The sequence below is a fragment of the Bombus terrestris genome, chromosome 12 (assembly GCF_910591885.1).
Source record: "Bombus terrestris chromosome 12, iyBomTerr1.2, whole genome shotgun sequence".
Lineage (NCBI taxonomy): Eukaryota > Metazoa > Arthropoda > Insecta > Hymenoptera > Apidae > Bombus > Bombus terrestris.
In genome coordinates, this window is record NC_063280.1 from 7593961 (window position 1) to 7609563 (window position 15603).

At 39.4% G+C, this 15603-nt stretch overlaps 1 protein-coding gene across 3 annotated transcripts in view; it reads right to left on the reverse strand.

The window, feature by feature from the left end:
- Positions 1-15603, reverse strand: part of LOC100642652 (calcium-transporting ATPase sarcoplasmic/endoplasmic reticulum type) — a 55116-nt gene that overhangs the window by 15071 nt on the left and 24442 nt on the right. For all 3 annotated transcript variants that reach the window (XR_007225984.1, XR_007225985.1, XM_020865924.2), the window contains 3 exons: positions 8141-8158; positions 2225-2307; positions 39-425 (listed from right to left, as the gene is read on the reverse strand). Coding sequence is in view for 1 of the 3 variants with exons in the window: in XM_020865924.2 (XP_020721583.1) it covers positions 39-425; positions 2225-2307; positions 8141-8158 (488 nt within the window). In the remaining 2 variants the exon portion in view is untranslated. The remainder of the gene's footprint in view (positions 1-38; positions 426-2224; positions 2308-8140; positions 8159-15603) is intronic.

The window sequence follows — 15603 nt, forward strand, 5'->3', positions numbered from 1 at the left end:
TCCCAAAACCATAGGAATATTATATCAACTAGACGAACCTGATTGACGGCACGTGGGTCAGGCACAGGATCCGTATGCTTGATCACCGAGACAGATTCACCGGTCAGAATAGACTGATCGATCCTGAGGGTAGTCGAGAAGATCTTGGTTAGACGGATATCGGCCGGGATCTTGTCACCGACGGACACTTCCACGATGTCGCCGGGCACGATCTCCTTGGCACGAATCCTCTGGACGCCGGCTTTGTCCATTCGCAGGACTTTGCCCATCTCAGGCTCGTACTCTTTCAACGCTTCGATCGCAGACTCGGCATTACGTTCTTGCCACACACCGACCACGGCGTTGGCAATAAGAATGAGCAAAATGACGAAGGGCTCGACGAAGGCCGTGAACGCATCCTCGTGCTCCTCAAATAAAGCTAATACCTGGGGAATCGTGAATTTGTTCGTTAGAAATGTACATTCGTGCAGGTTTCTATTATGCGATTTTTCCTGCCTTAGTTATAGATATAGACGAAATATATGATATACATATGATGTATGTAATATATACATGATTGTGTAAATGTAAAATGCTTCTGAACAGTATTGTCATCACTAAAAGGCAGTAAGGAGAATGTATAACAAAGAAAGCAAGAACGTATTTATTGTCGTACTGTCCCAAAATGAATAACGACGGGTCGAAGGGCCGACAGGTCGGCGACATTTCTCTAATCTGTTTATGCAAGACGTTTTTATTATACGAAATCATTGAAATTCTTTTTAGCGGCAGCAACGATCGGTGGGTGCGTTGTATAATCTCTTATCGCGCGTTCAATATTTTTATTAATAACAAACGAAAGATTTTTGACTGAGAAATTTTAAATCACCGTGTACGTATGTTTTATTTTTGCGGCTCAAATGTTCCCCGATAGTTCCGCTCTCGTATATACGGAATAATAGTTAAAAGAAAAGGAAAGGATTTTTAGAATATAAAACTTACGCGGAAACCCTGATGACTGATACACGCGGATTTTGATGAAATTTTGCCCAAGTGTTCATCAGACTTACTTAAAAATTTGGTCGTAATTTGTGCGTGCCTATTTTTTATTTTAAAATAGAAATCAAACCTTTTGCCCGAGCCGACTCTTTTATGTAAATGTGCTAATAAATCGTGAACGACGAAAGACATGAAAAAGTAGTCGAAGAAGAAATTATACCGTGTCATGAGACCTACAAATCTGTGCGAAAATTTTTCGTGAAAAGAAGTCTCGTTTTTATATAATTTCCGTAGAAAGATGATTTTTTCAAAATAATTTTCGCACACATTTATAACTTCTATTTCAACTATTTTTTGATATCTTGTTGCGTTTATGATTTATATCCACGCACATTAAAGAGAAAAACACTTGTGCAAAATCTTAACCAGATCAGCGAGTATCAGTCAATTCTTTCGTTAATGACACTTAAGCACTGATAAAAAACTAAGAAAAATTAGTGCCATTATTATTTTATACTACAAAACAGCTTAATTAAAATACTCGAAAGATCCAGAGAATCAAATTCTTTGCATCTGCCGCGTTTTAACAGATAACTTTCTACGTCTTAATCTCGACGATATGTTCGCAACATCTATTACGAATCTTCTATACGTGCGTAAGGATAACTATACTCTGCGTAGCTCGGCGACAGATCGATAGGCTATTTTTTCACCTTTGAAACCAGATGTATTTATAATAAGTGAGCCTTGAACCCGCTCGTAAACATAGTACGACTTCGTTGCTAACTAATAATTACTAAGCGGCCCGCGGACGAGCATAATACACCGTTTCGATTTTATTAATTACCGTTGTTTCGCGTCACGTCTAAAAATAAACGGTGGCATTGCTTGCATTCGAACGTTTACCTTCGAAAAAAGCAAAACGGTTCAAAGTATTTCGATTGGCGATTAACGATTCCAGAGTGTCGATAATTTTTCACGAATTTTTTTACCCCTTTTATCACGATCCAGATGCTATCTATCATCGTCATCGATGTACTTGAAGCAATCTCAGGCCATGTGAACGTCAGAATCGCTGTAACCGATGTTATCGTTTCGCTATTTTTGCGAAATAAAACCGATAGGAGCTATTTTTCCGCGAGATTTGAAAGAAAAATTTTTATCGCGCGTCGATGAACTATCGATGGGATAGATAGATAGATATGGAACAAAAATGTCATAATTTATGGATAGAATTTATACGTACAAAAGAAATAATAGCGGCTAATAGAAGAATCTTAACTAGAAGGTCGTCGAATTGCTCCAAGACGAGTTGCCATATAGACTTTCCTGAAATTGGCAAAAATATATTACATTTTTATCGTTCTTCCATATTCTTACCGATAGAATATCTTCGCACACAGGACGATCGTCTCGGTAAATAGATCCAACGTTTATGATTCTATTGGTTATTATAAAAAGAAGGAGCTTCTGGGTGGAAGGAACAAATTGGCATATTTTTTAACATTTTGTCTCTTTTTGAACGAAACTGGTTGTAATTTAATTTCTAGAAGAAAAATGGTTTATTCGTCAGAAAGATGATATCAGTATCATTTCGGAGAATCGATGGATGTACGTAAGAAGACATCGAGTTGATATCATCGAACCGCGGTATCTTAGAGAAATCCATCAAATTTTCCTATATGACGTATGACCAAGGGTAACGTAGATTTCATCGAACGATAGCAAATAATCAGCGGTAACAATAATATTAAAAATGTCGATTTAACGTAAAAAAGGAAAAAGATATTGTCATTGGGGAAAAAAAGAAATGGTAACTTTCGATGCCACTGTCAGTAAAATCCTACGTCGACTGTCATTCCTAAAAAGGAAATCAAAATCTTCGTATATGTGTCATCGAGGAAGAAAAGTTCAATTGCCAATTGTATTGAAACAACAGGTACAACTGCGATCGTCACGGGAGAACATATCGCGATCCGTTGGCTTCGTGATCTATCATCTATGGATAAACGTGAAAAAAAGGGAGAAAAGTAGAGAGAGGAAACAGATGGCAGAACCGAGAGTAATCGGGAGCAGACTATGGTGTCCTTGATAGCAAGTGCCTTTTGCCAGCATACGATTGACGTCATGTCGCTTCAACGTGCTGTACGATCGACGATTTCATTAATTGTAATCTACGAGCAAAGACAAGTGAAAATCAGATTGCCGAGCAATTATAGGAACGCGTTTCTACCTCGCCATCCGTGTCTCCCGCGCTTTTCCATCCTCTTCCTCCGCCAGAAGCACTTTTAACGTTCACTTTTTCCACTCTAATTTCGTTAAAATTTTTGAATTTTCCCCCTTTTCTTTTTTAATTTTTTTATAAAATAGCTTCGTGCCTGCAGTAATGCACTTTACGTCTCTATCATGGTCGGTAATCTTCTATGGTTACAATTTTGAGTATAAAATATTTTGCAGAGTTATATCTTACACGAGAAACTATAGTTTCGGATGTAATTGTTCGATATTAAACAGAGAAGACTCGAAAGGTAAAAGATACTGTCGAAATTATTCTATAAAACTATTCTTCAAATTATATATATATAAATTTGTACAATTTACTTAGAAGAATACTCTTGCAAAGCAGTACGTGCTTCCAAAAGCGAAACAGCTTGACACGTTTAAAATAAACGAACCAGAGCACCGACATTTTCTATCCAATTGTCAGATACAACACGGGAAAAGCTTCAAAGGCTTGAAATACGTAATTCATTTTTCAATACGAGAGAAAGAAAAATAGGACGAAAGCGATTGAAAGTTGAAAAGTTCGTATGGCGTTGGCAATCAAGGTGACTCTTTCGAACGCGATTCCACGACGATAATGTCATCCGAGTACTTTTTGACGTCTCTTGTGCAAGCATCAGTTTCATCACCGTATTTGTCCGCGCAATACGGATATTGTTAGTCGATGGGTGACGTCCGGACAGAGAACGAGCAACGAACGAAGGCGAGAAAGAGAAAAGAGAGACAGGCCACAGCGAGATCGCGGCCGGTGTCGTTAAATTGTGAAAGAAATCGCATTAACGCAGCCGCGATTGACAAATCTACGTCAATAAAATTTTTAGCGAAGAATGTTATGATGCGAAATTAACGGTAACGGAAGCGCGTGATTACGCGAAGCGGAGAGCTGGACGTAACTCGGACACGTCGATTTTCAATCGCCGATTCTTCGTTCGAGAAAGCCGATGACTCGCCGAAAAGGCAACGATTTACCGGTAATTTGCTGGCGCGGAAATGCAGGGATTGGAAATCGAGAATTCCAATTTCCAACTTCTGGATTCGCATTTACGGACCGGGAGAAACTGAAGCGTTAAGGGACGAGTTTCAGATAATTCTAAAGTTAAATCGAGTTACGAGGTCTCTTTTACGAGTATCTCTCTACGTCGTTCCTGTTATGCTCTCTCGGGTGATATGAAATATTCTTCGAACAAATGTCGTTGCTTTGCGGAAAAATCGGTTTCACACTTTGACAGAGATCGTCGGCGTGACTCATGCTACTAAATTTTTTAGAACGATTAAAGTAAGATAAATGTCACGGACTAATAAATTTTCAACAATGCGAATGGCTTTGGTAATATCGTCGCAAAAAAGAAGATCGTAAATATAATGTAGGTATAACAGTTGGCAGAAATTAAACGCTATGGCGTACTATACATTTTGATCTATTGCCAGAACAAATGTATCGGGTTCGCGTGACAGTCGACGTGTCAACGTGTAACGTGGATCATACAACGTCTAGAAGTGGATCTGATTAGAAAAGCAACGCAACGATTCGAGGTAGAAAGAAACGTATATCGTTTCGCGAGAAAAGTTTATAATGCCTCGTTGTTCTCTCTGACTAAACGTTAAACTGCATAGAGGAACACGAGACTCGTGGTCACGGATCGCGTGCCACTCTCTTCAATTGCCAATAGTTATACTTGGTGTCGCGATTCTATGGACACGAAGGAAATATAAAGCGCTTGCTGCTCGAAAATGTTTGTCTTAGAAACGTTGACCGAGTCTCGGATTTATTTGAATACCAAATTCGAAATTTTAATATCGTACAAAATTCAAGCGGAAACTTCTTCGAAATTAGAATATTGTATTCAATTTCAGTGAAACTTTATTCGAAACTACACTTTTCCCTCGAACATTTTCGTTCCGGAATCTCTTTATGGTCGATTCAACCTATATGCCGGGAAATGGCTAAAAAATTCAACACTCCTCAACTTTTATCCTAGCCAATATTCCATTTAAGATAACTCCATAGCTGCGTCGTAATTCAAACTAACGTTTCCAAAGTACTAAAAGATTCAACGGCGATCGTTCGTTTCGAGTAACAGTCCACAACCAATTTTAAGTCAATCCAGTCAATCTAACTCCAGCTGAAACAACATAATAGCTGTATTCCACAAGGCAAATAAATATTTCGAAAATACTAAGAGATGTGTTCCCTGGATGTTCGTTCTAGCAGTAAGTTTCATGATCAATTTCACAGCAATATTCGACCGATGTTGTAAAACTGTTAGAAAAGTCTATTCACTTCTCCATCTTTATTCCAACAATTGTTCCATCCAAAACAATTTCCTACCTGCTCCATAACTCGAACAAACGTTCCAAAAATACTAAACAAAAAAATTCGATCCTCATGCCAAGTTCCACAGCTAATTTCAAAGCAATCCAACTTCCCATTCCATGATTCCTCGGCTCACACCTGATAAATCCAAGCGTAATTCAAACCATCGTTGGCAATCGTCCTATTCTTCCGACTAGAAAGCAAGAAAACGAGTGGATCCTAACGACGTGGAAGATCGACTTCAAAGAAGGTGATGGGATACCACCTTATGATCCAGCGTAACGTTGACTCGCAATTAAATGGCTACAGACGTAACCGACGTTCGCGTTTATTCCCTTCAGCTTCTCCTCTTTCCGTGCTATGTACACGACCACGTGCACGCGTGAAACGATAATGCAATGTAGACAGGCCTGGCCTGCTTTGATAATGACGCCAACTATCATCCACGGCATCTGCCTTCGCATCCAGACACAGCTCGCTGGCCTAAGTGCTCGATATTACCGCGTTCCGCATTTCCGAAGGCATCTCGCGTCTTTGAACACCTCCGATCGACCAACTCCTTTGACGTCGTTTACAGCTGTGAGCGTCTTGATCGACTTAAGCGCCGTAATAACGAGGATCGAGTACGATAACGGGAAAATTGCAGCGTTCCACTGGTTGCTGTATTTTCGACGAGAATTTCGAACTTCTTTCGACGAGCAAGACGATCGATCATGCTAGAAACATTGAGTACGAAATGATTGGAATTCATTTATCCGAACTCCGGTTATTAAACCGAAATTTTACAATCTACTGATTTCATATCGAACAGGATCATTCATATGATAAAGACGAATGTAAAGTGCAGTAGAACTCAGTCTATTCGAATTTGACTTATTGAAACGAGAATTTAGAATCTGATTGGAAGCGAGCTTATCGAACTTGCACTTATCCGAATGAAAATCTAAAATACGCACTTCGAACGTGATTCCTCGTTACGGGAATCGAAAATATTTAGTAAGCTCGTAGCGTGAAGAAATTGGCGAAAGAAATTCGCTTGGTTGAGGTAAATGGATTTCCACTGTATTCAAGCGAACTCTGCAACCAAATATATATCAAACATGTAAGAAGTATCAAGAACGCGTTCTATTCTACCGGAATTACGATCTTCGTTCCATAAAATAAAATTGATTCCAGTCGGCCTGGAGAACAAAAGGATTGACTTATGCAACTAGCAGGCAGCTACTAAACTCCCGATAGAAAAATCAACCACGAAGAGACAATCTTCTTCTTCGATCTAAAGGAACGTCGCTTCGAGGTCGCGTTAGATGCGCTTTCTAAGTTAAACTGCTTAACTGGTGCCTCTTACACAAGAAGAAGCGAGGATAAAAAGAAACACAGTGGGAACAAAACCGATATCTCGTTTGCTGCATCGGAATTACTCGAAAACCTCTCGAGACAGCTTAAGAACAAAACCGTGGAACTGGACTAATTGGATGAACCGCGCATTTCACGAAATGTACCATTTTAAAAATAGTTAGCGGCTGTAAGGCTAACGATAAGAAGAAAGTCGATCGCTGAATGGCTTTTGAGGCACGACCACGTACAAGTGCGTCTATTTTTAAAGGATCAAAAGGTACTACGAGTTACGCGGTAAATACGTAAACAAAGAGGAGAAAGAAGCCTCGATTTTGCATGATCCGAAACCTGTGGGAGAACCTATGACTGCCAGGCGTCTGGCATTAGACGAGTCGCGACTGTGTTTCCACGTTGTGCGTCGCCAACGACGCAAGGAATATTTTCTCGCTCGAAAAAAACATTGCTAATGACGTCGAGCGCGAGTCATCGAGTGTCTTGAGATAAGCCTCGTCTTACGCGATGTCCAAGGAACGAACGCCAAAACATAGTCGCTACAAAAGAATATCGTCACATAACGTTATTTTCCGACCAAGCGTCTTTTTATCTGGTTCTACGTTTCGTTCTAGTGGTATCGAGCTTTGAACTTAACACAGTAAACCGAGATTAGATCGATACGTTTGGTCATTAAATATAAATGCTGTGAGAAATACAATGAGGATTTTTCTCGGCAAATGTAAAGGCGTGTGGTATGTAAATCGCGTGCAATTTTATGCTCGAAATTGATTAAATATTAGTTTGATCGCTATCTTTCGTCGCACATTATTTCGGCGATTAAATTGGATAAATTGAATGGAAAAACGAAAAGGAAAAATAAATGGACAGCACGATGTATCGATATGCACATTTTATGTGCTCGTGTGTATGCACGTGCCTGCGTCAGTTAATTTGAAAATAATCTGATAGCGATCATAAAAACGATACAGAAGTAAAGTAAAGAAATGCACAAGTACTCGAGTTCTTGAATAAAAATACTTGTTTAAAATACATATCTGATTTCTTTAAGATATCATTTTTACCAGCTTGTCGCAAAGTATCCTACCATTATCTGGGCATACGATGTTTACACCGAGACACTCTACAGATAGCATCAATGCCAATTTGTTATCCAAACAGCTTACCGTATCGATCGTCACAGAGGGAAGAAACCTTTCGCTGGGAAAAACTTACCCTCCTCGGCTGGCAATTCTGAAACAGACAAGATGAAACAGAAATAAATAACCGATTCGAACTGGATGATTCCTAGTTTTATAAACCTTTTTATATGTTTCATTTTTAGATTTATTAGATTTATAAATACCGTCGTGCAAATTCAATTTTTTCTTTCACGAATACAACTAAAGCAGTAAGACCTAGGCAAACACGTCTGTTTAACGTTATAATTATTACAATAAATACTATACTTTAGATAGTTAACATATTTTTTAAACATCAAGCACGTTCTATGAACTTTTACGTCTTCAAACGTTTCGCAAATATCTTCTATAAATTTTCACGACTAAACAAATCACGTTTACTTGTTGCAAGCGTATCTACAATCAGTAAGAATCAATCGCAGAAAGGAATCATGATTCATGGGTAAACAAATGACCATGTAAAAGATATAGACAATGCAGGCGACAAATTAACCCCATGTTTGCCCCAAGTTAATTGGTTAAAAAGCCGGATAGACGATTGGTACGTGGAATCTGAACGGCCTAAGTCGCAGTAGCTTGCAGCATCTCCTTTAAAGTGGCCTACTTCGAATTGCCGAAGCATCGTTCGCGTTACCGGCATCGCAAACAACGTTTTCCTGGTCGATAATAAACGCCCTTACACGGTGACGGCTCATCGACGCGTGTCTCCGTGACAACCGATAAAATGCTGGCCGCAAGGGCAGAAATATGCAAAACCATTCGTCCGTTCTTCCAAACGAGACTTTTCAAACGAAGAAACCAGGCGAGTACCGGTTGAAATCCTGCAGATCAACGCCATTAATATGACACGCTCTGCATTTGACATAATTCGGCAGCCGGCAAGGTGCCCGTCGTATCGTGTGTTTGACAGATTTACACACGAAATACAGGAACGCTGAGCGTCCTTATCTCGTTAGAATCAATCGTCATTCGTGAGATTTGATTTGTCGTATCGAGAAAATATCGTTTCCTTCAATTAAATTTCTAACAGCGTCAGTTCATTCGAAATAACATACGTTCGCGAAAGTATCCCAACGATTAATTGGTTTCATTTTATTTTACGTTTCTAAAAGAATTCTTGGAACTTGTGCGCGTATCGTAAAAACAATGAAATTAACCGTTTATTATTAAGATAATTTCAACGAATTAGTTCTTCCATAGTTTGAAAGAGAAGAATAAATTTAGCTGACAAGTACCTTCAATTTAGAGCCTGTGTTAAAATAATTTATGTATGGAAAATTGTGCAGGCAGGACATACAGAATGCCTTTGATCTTCTGAAACGTCAGACTTATATTTACGCGGTAACTTTGATGCCATTTCTTTTAAATCGAAACTATTCTAAGCAGCAACGTCTCATACGCATCAACCTAATATATTTACGAGCAATCTTATTCTTCAAAAAAGTTTCGAAATTCTGTTCACGTATCTCTCCGATAATATTTACTCTCCATCCGATAAGTTTCCCCCTAATTTTCCGCTCCTGCGACCTATTTAAACAAGGAACTCGTGCTCCGTGCTTTCTAAATAATTAATTTCGTAATGAATTTTATAGGAAAGAAGGAAGTTTGTAAATTTCATTTACGTCCACTTTTTCACTAACTTCTGCTTGGGCAAGTTAAGATAAATGAAATGAAGCTGTAGGATAGGGAACCAGTTTGAAAAGTAAACCAAAGGAAAACCCGCTTATCCGGTGCAATTTCTGTTTCAGACCCCAAGCATTTCAGATTCTATCGCTTTTCGGCTGAATTCCCCGGGAAACGCGCCAGTAGATAGTGGCACACCCTCTCGTTTCCTATCGATTGTAAGGGCAGAAAACTGTTCTTTCGGGATACTTCATGCGGGAACCGTACACTCGATGCTTTCCATTTTAACGGGGGAGCTTTGGAAGCGCAACTATATCACTCAAGCTAGAAGGAAGATTATGTAAATTTGATAAGCTTACTTTCTTACACGTAACAACGGTATATTCTCTAAGCGACGTGATACCTTGAGCATATCCGCGTCTTTCGTTAATAGTAAAGTAATCGCAGTTGATGCGAACTTAAATCTACATAGAATCTACACGGAACAAAAATCTTATATTCTTCCGCTATATTCGCCTCCTTCTTTAAATCTTCGCCACTTAAAAACTCTACGAGCGATTGATTTCTCTTGATTAGTCTAAATATGCCTGTCGTGTCTTCAAAAGGTTGCAAGACTGCTTCTACTTGTTCTATAATTTTTTCCAAGTAGCGATGATTATTTTTAACGTTTTTAACGTTTGCCTGGATAGCTGAAAAATAAAAACTATAAGGGAAGGACGTGATAAGCAATTTTAAAGCTTAATTCAGTTTGCACGTAAAATTCGACATTTTCTTTTGCATTTGGCCGAACTTTCCAAAAACGTCGATCGTCACGATGTTATACGTGCGTCTTTGGTTGTTTGCGAAATTTTTAGAGTATCGTTCTAGAAACGGATCACGAGAATGAAATACGTTCGTATCTTAAAATTCCAAGGGATGAAAATAAGAACTGAAAACCTAGTATCGTACGTCGAAGCAAAGAGGAGCACAGAGAGCTTTTGTATTAATCACGACGCATCAGCTAATGCATTATCGATAGGAATCGATGATTTCTCGAGAGATCGACACACGATACTTAAAATAACCCGAAAATCTTCGAAGCATTCGCACTACACAATATCGCTGTCGTAGAATTCGATGCTCGTGGTGCTAATGGATCGAATGTTTCGATGCATCAACCGATTACGCAAGTTACGCGCTCGTGGATTGTTTATGCAAACGTTCTTCCCGAGCCCCTGAATCACCGAGCCTCTATAGTCGACCATCAAGACGAATTATGTAGATCCACGTACGCTATTTGCCATAAGTATCAAGTATCAGGACACGATGTGATATTCGATAAAAATTGAATGCTCTCCGCCGCTTTTATCTTCTAATTTTTTTACTTTGAAAATGTGCTATCTTGTTCGCATCACGCACGTGTCTTCCAACGCGGGAAGATTTTTACGATTCCTAGTGTTTCCTATTTTCCGCGCGGAAAATAAATAAAAGAAAAATATTTTCTTACTCTAAGAACTCTTCTTTGAGAAGCGGCTGAAACACGCGTTAGGTCGTTGAAAAAATATTAACAAAAAAAGGGAAAAAGGTCGTCAGGAAAGGACCTCCTCCTCCTCCTTAATTTTATCAGTGTCCTTCAATAAATGTAACGAGAAAATGCCCTCTTTCCTCGTACTTACAACGTGTGTAGTATACTTGGTTCAGAGATACAATTATCATAGGAAATTATTACGAATACGTGGTGCAGTTTGTAGGAAATATTTGAGATTTCATTGGTACCGACATGAGACACGACTATCGTGTTTACATTGGTAAAATGTTGAAAATTCGTCGGAAGGAAAATAAATCGCAGGTTGAATGAGAACAGAGGTGTTTCTCGCGTCGAGTGAAAGCGAGAGCCGAAACACGAGAAGTGGAACGTGGATGTTACGAATTTTCGTACGAGGAAATGGCGCGAAGCCAAGAGAGGTCGGGGTTGTTTGGATTTTGCGGATGACAGGCTCGAGGGGATTGAATTTGTGGCAATTGGCCCGGGTTTTCAGGGAAGATAAGCGGTTAGATGGTTTTCGACGGTTCAATAGCAATTTCCACGGCCAATGATTAATTCAGACATCTTCTTACATTTCCCATTGTTTCTTTAACTATCGTAGAGGCTAATAACATACACGCGAATAGTAACATTTCCTTCGGCTCACCGAGTTGGATGCAATGAAATAAACTTCGTATATTTTTCAACGTTTACCTGCTGACATACGGTGCAAACGCAGTCAGTTCTCGCAAGTGGAACAAACCAGATTATCGTTGTAAGAATTCAATGTAAGCGCACGTGCGTGTACTCACATACACGCGTATAGAAATGCCGTATGAAGGCAATTTACAATTCTGAAAGCAGAAACTTGTTTTCTTCGACGTCTGATATTTCAACAAAGAATACATAAAAGTATCATTCTCATTCAGTGTTGCATCGAACACGTCGAAGCGGATCGGACAGAGATCATAGTCTTTTTTCAACAACGCCACCGTTTATTTTCATCAAAAATTTACTCCGCGTATCTTCGCCGCTTCTTTTTTTTCTGACTAGTTTATTTTCTATTAGACGAGTAGACATCGTAAGCTAGGATTTCGTAATTTCAAGCTCTTGCGCGTCGCGCCAATTGGCATTCGAACACGGTCGATTCGATATTGGATTATTCGAGCGTTTAGCGGCTTTCACACGCGCGAATTACGCCTCGCGGTTTCCGCCGCGGTGAACTAACGTATCTATCTACGAACCACAACGCAATATTGTACGATATTCGCTGTAAAAACAAACCAATTAACCTGTATTCTGCTTCCTGAACCAACCAACTATCCTTGATCGAACTTTGATCGAACTGAAATTCAATTTTATTTACATGCTATCCTACGCGGTAGTCCGTGTTTCTCTCACACCATATATAGAATACTAGTTTCCACAGTAATAACAATAATAAAGTAATAATTCAGCTGTAGTTCGATGCATTGGCGAATCTTCAATCGTGAAGTGTACCTTCTCGAGGAACATCTCGAGCTTAAAACAATTTATGCTCTTATAAGATTAAGGACATTTTTTTAACAAAATGGTAAAATCTTGGGAATAAAGTCTTGAGAATTTTTAATTAAACAAAACGCAGGATCTTGCACTCTCCTCGCGAGACGAGGCAAAAGCTTGTTATTGTGAATTTACTATTTAGATGTTGCAGTATAGGAGTCTCTCGGGGACCTAAGCCGCCCCTAGCACCATATGTTTGTTCCATTTAATTCTTATGATAATATAGGGGAGAGTTGACCCTATTCAACAAGGGTGTCTTTCCATTTGTGACGAACCAGTTTTAGCTACTCGATAGACGAGGGTATTTCGACGTTGACCAACTGTTCGAGACATCTGTACGGTTCAGAGTACCTATCCTTAAGATAAATTGCAACAGCGTGTACCTGGAAGCTGTAATGTTTCGTTAAACAATATATTTATACTTCTAATTATTACTTTTCACATCGCAATGGAAAACCAGATTCGATTGTAACTTTTTTTCCGACGAGCAAGGAAAAGTCTGGTTAAAAGAAGGTTAATAGGATATTAACACATTCCCTGCCTCGTGGGTTACGTACCCTCTACGCTAAACTTTCCCTGATTGCACGCTAGACAGGATTTTTTCCTGCTAAACCAGAGGCAAAATATTTTGCAAAATTACACGTTAATAATTTCTGTTCCATGTCGTGCCGTTTATCCCACCTATTTGTCTCTTAATTAGACAAATAAAATTAACGCGAAGTTTGTGAAAATATTTTTCCACAATTTAATTAAAAACATAATCTGAAATATTCGCGAAAGGAATTGAAATTTTCTTACCACGTTACCGAAGTGTCGATAACGATCAAATAAGAATAATTGTCGCCAAATTTGCAGTTGCAGAAGCGTAGCCCAATAAAAGTCTGTCTAAACGATGCTCAGACACCATAACAAGCAACAACGACGACTATGACTAACAATAGGTCCGTAAGCGTAACTCATTGTCGTCATAAGCATCGCGCAACCATAGAAGACTCACGATAGGTATGCAAATCCTGCTCGTGAACGTCACGAAGTTTTTCGCGCTCATTATACCCATTGGCCTTTAATACCCGCGTCGTTGTTTCAACGAACTCATTTACATGCACATCGACCAATGCGCTCAACGTACGTACATCCGCAACAACGAAACACGCTCTCACGCGGAAACAATGCAGCATCTCCGATGTATTCAGCGCGATCAGAAGCATCTGGTGGGCGAGGGACACGCGAGGACGCAAAGAAAAAAAGAAAGGAAAATAAAAAAAAAAAAATGCAGTTTTCCCGTTGTTGGAGCGTCACGGTTGCGGATTAATCACGCGACGTTGAGCCGATGTCACACGATGACAACGCCAGGGCCACAAAGCTGAGCTAGCGGCACACGGCGAGACTATCGATGAATCTCGCTAGCAGATGCGACAAACGCGATATTGTCGGCGGATCTTGGTTTCGCTCTTACGCTGGATATTTCGAGTTAGAAAAATGATTTAACCACGCAATGGTTTTGGATAGAATCCAGATTTTAGTTTCAGGATAAATTGGCATTTTTTCTTTTTTTATCTTTCCAAGGATCGGAGAATTTTGAAAGAATCTGCGTGGAAAGAGGATAGTCCGTGGTCGTGGAAGTTTTAAATAGTTTAGAAGCAGCTGTGACGAAGCAGAGTTGATAAGTCTGCGCGAACTTCGCGTTAATTCGCTCGTTACAAGGTTTGGAGTAGTTGGAGCAGAATTTACGATGGAAGACAGGGTTTAGCGGGTGTTCGTGACGAGATGTAGATCTGTTGTATAATATAGGGAACGATACGGCTCTAGAGGTTGCAAAGAAGATTTCAAACGCAAAATAAGAGGCAATTTGAAAGGATACTTGCCGCGGCTACTGTTCGTGCGCGCGCTATTCTCTTCATCTTGTAAAATAAATACGAGCAGACACGTCGCTCTTTAAATGGACAGAATAGAAAAATTTTGTTTAAGCTCTCTGGTTCCTCGAATTTCTCAACGCTGGGAAGTAGAGTTTTAATCGACGAATTATCGAAAAAAAGGGAAACTTTACTGCAAAAGCACAATGAAGTTTGGTACTCAACCGATCCGAGTAGAATTCACTATTTCCATATAAAAGATGCTTCAGTTGGGCCACAGAACGATTCTACGTGTAAAGATAAGTCGAAAATGTGGAATAAAATTGTTTCATACGACGCTTTATTTCTGAGAAAATCAAGTTTGCTTAAACTCGGCTAAGCACAGGCTAAGTAAGTAAACAATCGGCGAAAGATTATCATACACGTGATCAAATAAATTACCAGCAAGAAATATGTCAGCACAGTTTCCGTTTAAGCTCTCGTTTTCAAGCGAAGAAAGTTCAAACGTGATCAGTTAAGAACTGATCTGATACACGCGCGCGATACATTGTGAAATTTATTTTTCTCGAAAAGAAAGCATCATGTGCATATATATTTTCACATATAGTTTGACTTTCCGTCGATTATATTTACAATTGCTCAGCCTGAAACGAGTCAGGTCTAAGTATACTCGACAAATTTTCAAACTCGATTTTCTCGTAAACGCGACGTCGCATGAAAAAGTATTATTCTATATTTTCACCTTATCTTTCCTCGTAGAATCGCCTGAGAATCAATTGCACCATCGGTTACATGGATCAGTCCATTATCAACGTATTTTTATTCCACGTTTCCAGCGATTTTCCATCGAGCCACGAAGTTCGACGAGCGCGGTTAATTTAGAACATCGTCGGAGAGGTCGAATTCCGCGAATTAAAACGTGAGAACTTTCCTACGCAGGTCGCGCTTCGAAATTTCGAAAATACAGCGAAACTT